Source organism: Malus domestica, chromosome 11 (genome assembly GCF_042453785.1).
Source record: "Malus domestica chromosome 11, GDT2T_hap1".
In the NCBI taxonomy this organism is placed as follows: domain Eukaryota; kingdom Viridiplantae; phylum Streptophyta; class Magnoliopsida; order Rosales; family Rosaceae; genus Malus; species Malus domestica.
In genome coordinates this window covers 38,729,876-38,738,172 of record NC_091671.1, presented here as the reverse complement: position 1 = coordinate 38,738,172, position 8,297 = coordinate 38,729,876, and the positions used below count along the sequence as shown (strand labels likewise).

Sequence of the window (8,297 nt, the reverse complement as noted above, 5' to 3'; positions counted from 1 at the left end):
TGTTTGCAATTGAATATATTCTGGTATTGTTCTTTTAAGTCAATGTTTTAGGCAACCTTACCGTTGCTCAGCCTCTTTGTAGAGTGAGCAAGTTTAAGGACGTTCCCTGACCTTCGCAAAGCGGGGAGCCTTTTGGCTTGGGGTCGGCCTTTGTTCCTTTTTAAATGAATCCTAAAATGAAAAATCATTATGTACTCAAATAAAGATTTGAAGAATATCCGCTAATACTGGTTCCGAACCTGTCACAACAGATTTAAAGAATATCCTCTTTGTAGAGTGAGCAAGGTTAATTGACGGGTGATAACACTAAAACTAGTACATGGCCGTTGCTAAAAAATTTCTCCGGTTGGTCTGTAATCTTTAAGCGTGTCTCATATACTTAACCACCATCATTAATTTAGGACTCAACATGGTCGTTAATCTAAGCTAACTTTCAAATGAGCAAACGATGACAGGACACCAAGGGAACGCTGCAATGTATCTACCTGCATTGCAAATTTTCACTAAGATTACAAGTCCAATTATTTTTCCGGATGATGTTTGCGAACATATCTTGCTGTGCTCCTCTTGTCATTGACCAAGAGGAGACCAAGAATCTGGAAAGATAACCACAACTTAGCACAAACAAGATCCAAATTACGTGCAATGTATCCACCTGCATAGCATGTCTATGAAGCTGAATGTTGTGCAGAAGAACCAGGCCCTAGTTATATCGGGAAAAGACTGAAAGACCCATTGGCAACCATCTGAAAGAGTCCTTCCCAAAAAACCGAAAAAAAAAACCATCTGAGTGTTGCCCTTGCAGTCCGTCATGGGGTTGAACCCCGTCGGCTTCCTAATCTAACATCTAATCTAATAAACTTATCGTTAGACCCAAAAAAATAAAAAATAAAATAAAAACACTTTGTGATGCTCAAGGATGGTTTGCCAGTGCTTTCATAATATGCACAGCACTCCCCTCCACCCGCATAATTATAGGCTACAAACAAAAAGAAAGTTAAAAGATACCATGAACCAATAACATAACAAATATAAGAGCATAATAACGTACAAAAAAACTAGTAGTGGCTGGCTGTAATTCAAATATGAGAAATATACACCTCAAACAGGGAGGAAGACATGATGTTAGAATAACAACAAATCCTGGCATGCTCAAATAATGTCACGATCCAAAATGCTACAAGGTTCTACTTTGCATACATCCATGTGTAACAAACATGTATGGTTTTGTGTACCATTAAGTCCAATTATTTTTCCGGATGATGTTTGCGAATATATTTTGCTGTGCTCCGGTTGTCATTGAGGCCCAAATCAAATTTCTTCGGAGCCCCAAAGCCAATGTCGAAAGCCCAACTAAACCATCCGAAAGCTCGATACAACCGAGGGTGTTCGAACACTGTTCTGCTAGGTTGCCCTGAAACGAGAGTATATATGCAGATTTTGTCTCCCTAAAGAAGGGCTTTTAAGCTTCGCCTCCGCCTCTCTGGAAGCCATTCATTATCCAGAACCTTTCTTCCTCGTCTGCAAATCCATTTCCTGTTTTGCTTATTTAGCTAAGAAATCCCATCCCTCTCCCTTTTACCGATCAGAAAAAAGAAAACAAACAAACTTTTCTCCATCTTATTCTCTATGTCGATTTCGTGCACCGACTCCTCGACTGATTTAGACGATGAAGACAGGGAGCGTAACGACTTTTGTCTCACAAAATTTGGGATTTGGTGGCATCGGTAATTAAAGGTGAAATTTCACTTTTAAATGATAAATTTATGTTTAATTTATTTTTACAGATCTTATTTAGGAATAATTTTCAATTTTAAGTTGCTCTTCATTGTATTGTTCCCATCTGTTTCTGTTAAGATCATCTCCAACACACACTCTCTCTCGTTAATCACTCCTCTCTCTCTCAGAAACCCCAAATCCTCTGAGAAATCTAACACGACCGGCGGAGCAAGATCGTTAATCACTCCTTTCTCTCTCAGAACCCCATATCCTCTGAGAAATCTAACACGACCGCCGTCACATTCCTTGCTCCGCCGTCGGAATGCCTCCGGCAGGTCAAAACCCAAACCTTTTTTTACATTGTTTTGGATTATTAAACGGTTGAATTATTTTACGTGATATATGAGAATTTCGCTGTAATTTGTGAGTTGATGTTTTGTATTAGCTAGATCCTTCCTTTTTTTATAATTTCTTCACACTAATACTCTTTTTGTTTTGCCGGAAAATAGTTTTGTTTGAATTTATGAGTCAATTGTTTTCTCTAGGAAAATATGAAATTTCCAACTGAGATTTGTTCTGTATAATTTTTTTTCTTTCCTGTGCTGGGCGTCAAATAAAGTTTTCTAAAAACTAGTAATTTCTGAGAGAGCATGTGAGGTTTTAATTCATCCCTTTTTACATTGTTTTGTATTATTTTTATTTCTGGGTTTCACTGATTCCCTGTTCTGTTTTGGTCACAAGGTTTTAATCAGGAGAAGCCGAATGGCTCTGAAGTGTCATCATTGGTATAGCCACAGCCGTCCGCCTTCTATGGTAGCTGCTCAACCACAAGGTAAAAATAAGTTGCCAAAGTGGACATGATTGTTTGTTTTCTTTTATGTTCTTTTTCTCCATAATTAGGAGCACAAAAGTTTTTCACCCATAAATCCCTCCTTCCTCATTTGTGGAGCAGGTTTTTCATGCCATGAACATGTCACCATTAATATTGCTTACCGTTGGGAGAAATTTTATTTGTGTTGGTGGGGTTGATTCAAAGTTGACCGATTTCTTGACCGGAGATGTAACTAATTTTAATTATAACAAGTTCTATCAAATAAGTCGTCGAAACATATATATTACAGGGAGCATTTTTGTTCACCATAATGCTCACTGTACACCTAATCAATTGACATGTGTCATTTCACTTAATCTTGGTTAATTTTTTTTCAAAATTGAAAAACTAACATTTAATGTGAAAGTTAATTAGAGTTAAGTGAAATGACACGTGTCAATTGATTAGTTATACACTATAGTTTATGGTGATGAGAAAAATGCTCCCATATATTACAATGGCTAGATGCAAGAAAGCATTTGAGGATATGTGCCAAATGATAACATGCGGTAACTAAAAACTCTCAATTTTTTTTTTTTTTACTCAAAATTATATATATTGATTTTCAATTGGATGGTGATAGTTTTCAACAATACCTGAGGAGTCGCTCAGAGTGGAGTTAGCGGCTAATCTAGCCTATCATTTGATAGTTCCTATGGCACAGTGGTGGCCTTGTTTTGGGATGGGACAATACAAGTCCACATCCTCAAATGTTTCGAGTGATCGCAGGTGAATCATTTACGACGAGTGATAATGCTATGGCTCTTGGTATAGGAGGACAATAGTAAGTTTTAAGAACTTTGTTTTTGTAGTATTGTTTTTATTTTATTTTTAATAAACTATATTATCTATGGACTAAGCTTCATAATAGACAAACGATAACATAGTTGAAATTCATCTTGATAAGAATTGAACTTAAGACATTGGTATTGCTTTTGTATTTATAGATAGAAATTATTATTATTATTATTTTTGAGAATATAACGTACTAATTATATAGAAAATATTAGCATTTTTGTAAATATAAAATGCTAATTATTTTGTTGGTTAATATGTAGTATAAACCTACAGTATCTGACAGATTATTATCATGGAGAATTAGCACAAGTCTTCCAACATACAATGTTACTACTCAACCAAGCCTGCCTTTTAGATCGTTTTTGTGGTGGAGTTGTTAGAGGTAAAAATCATAATTTAAAATTTGTTAATTATTATTACCAAAAAAATAAAATAAATTGTAACTTTTTTCTTTTTAAATAAAAGTTGTGACTATATTTAATTTACTTTTTAATTGTAGTGGTACTGCAGAGAGATGAGCACTGCCACCATCGTGCATGGCTGAAGAAGCAGTCCTAATGGTTAATCGGTAGCTGGATTGGCTTAGCAAGTATTTTGGTAAACCATGAAACTTGTGTTAGCTTGGAAACTAGTAGGTGGTAGCTTTAAACATTGAAGCTAAACTTTGTTTGGTTGTTAATATTTACCACTTGATTACCCGTATCCGTGTGATGTATGATTCCTTGCTTGGATGTTGAATTTTAACGTTCGTGATCTGTAATGAAGAATTTGTTGAAAATTATGTATTATAATATTAATTTACAAGATTTTTAATTTTAATATGTGAATGAAAGTATGTGTGAATGGTTGCATTGTTCCGGATGCAAACATGATGCCAAGTAGTGAAGAACCAACGGTTTTGGTTTGAAATATTGCATATTTTCTGTTGGAATCACCTTAACATATAATTTGTGTAGGGCAACAAAGTTCGGAGAAACAAAGTAAAGCAATAATATAATTTCCATTGAGATCCTGTACTTATGTTTCTGGTAAATCAGTGAAATCACAGATAGAAGTCAATGGCATCAAAATTTACATCTGCGATACTTAATTTCGAACCCGAACAGAACAATCTGCAAAACCATTCTGCTAATGATCTCCATCATCAAGCGAGGCAGAGAAGCCGAAAAGAGCACTTCTTAATGCCTGAGAAACTTTGTTTTCAGCAGCAGCAGCATCACCATCACCATCTTCGCCATTTGCCTCGTCTGCTGTCGATCGTGGAGGAGGCGAAAAGTCTAGGCACAACCCTTGTACAACTTGTTCAAATGAAGCAGAGAGGTCTTGGGAGGTGAGCTGGTGGTACTCCACAACCTGGTGGAGGCATTGATTTTCTCTAACCAGGTTTGAATTTTCATTTGCTAGTCCTGACTTCTCAGCTAGCAGTGCCTCCAACTGAAGAGTCACCAGATCATCTTCCTCAGGCCTCACCTTTATCCAGCCAGTCTCAGAGCCCTTCGATTCTCCTCCTCCGGCAGAGCACAGCGCTCTTGCATAAAGCATAAATCCGACCTTATCGATTTGAGTTCCGGGCAAACGAAGCTGCTTTTGTTGCCAGTGAAATTGCAAGCTGTAGAGAGATAAGCACACAGTTAGCAATCAACTCAAAACCCATCAAAGATTTGAAACTGAACACGAGAGAAACCTACAAGTATTTTTGATAAAACCTTGTGACTTTCTGAAAAAACGTGAGTACATTTTCTACATCGAAATATCTTTTTGTGCCGCTGATACATGTCATTTTTGTATAGACATATTTTTAAAGCTTAAACTGACTGAAGCAAAAGAAGAAGAAAGTTAGAAGTCCGATCTTACATGAAATTAGAACTTGAACATATGACTTTTAGCTACAGAGAGGAGATTAAGAACAAATTACTAGCCTGACTTACGGCGATGTTGCACACAAAGGTTCCAAAACTGTTTAAGAATGGACGCATCTGGCAACCTTTACAGATTTGTTGAAGCAAAAACATAAACCACAACCCCGTTAGCAGAATACAAACCTTGAGCACAGCAAATATTTCATTAGACTAGAACTGAATTTTCCATTATTCAATGCAATCCGAACTATATACCTAGAATGAACTATATACCATATAACAAGCAACGAAAAAACACAGTTAAGCATCTGCTCATGTCTCTTCAGGAATATAGCTCAGTATTCATACGCACGATATATTCAATCAGTGATGGTACTTTTACTGTGTCATCCATGAACTTACATAGAAGTAACGGGTAATTCTTCATGATGGCAAGAGTTATATCTCGTCCGTTGTGTTCAAATACTTCCTGGCATATTCAGAAAAAGGGAATTTAGAATCAAGTCCTCTTTTGTACATATCATCCAAACCAGGATAAATCAACAGGTAGACTTGGGGCAGGAAAAGACACAAATAAACAGGATAGTAAACTTGAAGGAAAGCCAGACAAATATCAGATTCATTCTCCAAAACATGCTATGACAAACATGGACAAATACCAAGCAAGACGAAGATAACACAAAGGGACAAAAGATTAAAAAGGCGTGTACAAGTTACGCACTTTTTGAGCTTTAGTGTAGTATTGCTTCGGATTATCAGTGGCTGGAGCAATCCTCTCTCCTCAGCCTTTTTATGTTTGAAGATCACCACAAACATAAAAAGTGTAAAATGTAATTACTTGACAAATTGCATTCCCAAAAATCCAATACTCTAGTAAACGAGCCATTTAAATGTCCAACGAAAGCCCAATACTAACTGACATTTTATTATTGGGCATATTCATGGACACATTGGACAGGTGGGCTGCTGTATTCTTTGGTGTAGTTGGGGAAATTTTTCATTATGATCAGAATGCGGAAGGTACACCACGTGTTTTTATATAAGTGATGAAAATTTTTATTTTTTAAGTTATCAACTTTTTAACACATATATCCTACTATTTGTATAGTAACATTACTCGGCTGTAACCTTGCAATCTTGCTGCCCACTACCCTACTATCGACATAGGATTGCACCATCAGGATCAAATTTTGTCAGTCATGTTTCTCTCTCTCCTCTTTGTTTTTCTCTCTGCAAAATGAGAAATGAGGGTTTAAATTTTTGAGTAACCCATTTATATGGGAAGGCAATTAGTAATTGTAAGTTTAGAAAAAATCATATTTCTGTCCCATTGTTATGCATGGCGTGTGCATGATCTGTGCATATTCAAAAAATCTTGTAGATAAATATTATACTATTCAATTTCAATAAAAAGTCTTTCAAATGACACATGAAACGTATATTTATTTAAAAAAGAAAACATATTTGGTACATATATTTCTTCATGATACGTATTTGGTACGTTACTTTATATATCTTCTTGGTACGTATTTGATACATTTGTATTTCCTTTTCGTATGTATTTGGTACATTTATATATTTTTGGTACGTTTATATTTATTTTAAACAAACATATTTGGTATGTTACATTATATATCTTCTTGGTACGTATTTGATACGTTTATATATATTATTGGTACATTTATATTTATTTTCAACAAAAAAAAAAAAAGATCAAAGAACAAACTGAAAGATACAATGAAGAACAGATTTTTGCGTACTCCTAATCCTGGTGGGATATGAACTAATAAACAAGACATACACAAGTTACAATTCAATATAAGTCTCGAACTCCTTGTCCATACTGAACTAAATAGCAATAACAATATCACATCAAGATTATACTGCAGCAGCAAGCATAGTTGATTCAGGCTTCTTTGGTTTATCACAAACAACTCTGGCAATTTTTGCTCTTTGACTTCCTCCAACTTTTTTGCCATTTTTGCTTTTTTCTTTTTCTAATGTTCCAAAGCTAGGAGGGATTCCAACGTTCCAACGCCATTCCAAATAGAAATAAAACCTGAAAATTAATGGGATACATATCATCTTTATTTGCATTTTGGAAAACTAATGAGGTACATATCATCTTTATCTTTGAATTTCAGAAATAAAAAATTATGTCCCCCAAAAAATGGCCGAATAAAAAACCTTCTCCACAAATTAAAATTTGCAAATGATCATAGCTTTAGTAGGCAAAGAACGTAGTTTTTCTTTATGAATTAATAATTTAGAGCAATTATGTATTCACATAAACTACTAAAAGACTAAGAAGATGGATCAACTGTCACAGCCCGTTCCAAAATATTACATTCGTGGCTGTGAATGGATGAAATTGCCCTTAAGAAATACTAAGTATGTGAAGCTCAAGTTGATAATTATCTAGGTTCCTAAGTTTTGAAAATGAAATGGAATTTAATAAGGATGGAACTTAGATTTTTAGGTTAAAATTTTGTGGTTTGGAGTTGGGGATTGGAAAAGGACCACGTGGGATCCCCACACCCCTCAATCCTCTCCCTATTTTCTGCATGCTGTCTCTCTCTCTCTCTTCCCTCACGAAACTCTCAGTTCTCTCTCCCTCTCCTTCGAACTCACACGGACCACCACAAAACCACCCTAAATCTATACCAACGACGAATCTAAGACCACCATTGGAACCCTGAAGACTTCACGAGCACGATGGTATCCATTTCAGGTAAGTTCTACTTCGGGAAACCCTAGTTTTTAAGGTCCCGTGTTTATGTACTGTTCATGATCTTTTAAATGGTTACGTTTTAGGCTAAAACAAGATCACAGCGAGCTTTATAAAGTCCCAAGGAAGCTCGGAGTGCTTCGTTGGCATGATTTGGACGTCGGGATCACGAACTGTAAGTTTGGCCGATTTCTTGAATTTTTTGAAAAGTTTGATCCCGTTGTTTTTAGGCCTTAAAACCATTCCAACGTGATAGTAGGTGTTTAGGGCTTCAATTTGGTATAAGGTACGAAAAATTTGGACGAAAAACGAAGGAGAATAG

The 8,297-nt window shown here is 35.8% G+C and overlaps 1 protein-coding gene and 1 long non-coding RNA gene across 6 annotated transcripts; one reads left to right on the top strand and one right to left on the bottom strand.

Annotated features, from left to right (window-relative positions):
* The first annotated feature begins 1,407 nt into the window (after positions 1–1,407).
* On the top strand, positions 1,408–4,207 carry LOC103423100 (uncharacterized). Of its 5 annotated transcripts, none has more exons than XR_011573351.1 (6): positions 1,408–1,737; positions 1,908–2,054; positions 2,461–2,551; positions 2,672–3,374; positions 3,649–3,770; positions 3,888–4,207. It is a non-coding gene; the product is annotated as an uncharacterized lncRNA (long non-coding RNA). The 5 variants fall into 5 exon arrangements; XR_011573348.1 differs by having other exon boundaries at positions 1,418–1,737; positions 3,174–3,374; XR_011573349.1 differs by having other exon boundaries at positions 1,420–1,737; positions 1,980–2,054; positions 3,174–3,374.
* Positions 4,208–4,362: 155 nt separating this feature from the next.
* LOC139189582 (uncharacterized) lies at positions 4,363–5,506 on the bottom strand. Its single transcript, XM_070808567.1, has 2 exons — positions 5,095–5,506; positions 4,363–4,997 (listed from the first exon to the last, which is right to left on the bottom strand). Exons 1-2 carry the CDS (start codon positions 5,166–5,168, stop codon positions 4,517–4,519), a joined length of 555 nt encoding a protein of 184 aa, XP_070664668.1. The 5' UTR covers positions 5,169–5,506; the 3' UTR covers positions 4,363–4,516.
* Positions 5,507–8,297: the final 2,791 nt, after the last annotated feature.

Bases quoted from the DNA above. Each gene is read 5' to 3' on its own strand.
- LOC139189582 (XM_070808567.1), bottom strand. From the start codon at position 5,168: ATGACATGTATCAGCGGCACAAAAAGATATTTCGATGTAGAAAATGTA. The intron at 4,998-5,094 runs GTTTTATCAAAA...ATCTCTCTACAG, and splicing joins TTTTTTCAGAAAGTCACAAG to CTTGCAATTTCACTGGCAAC.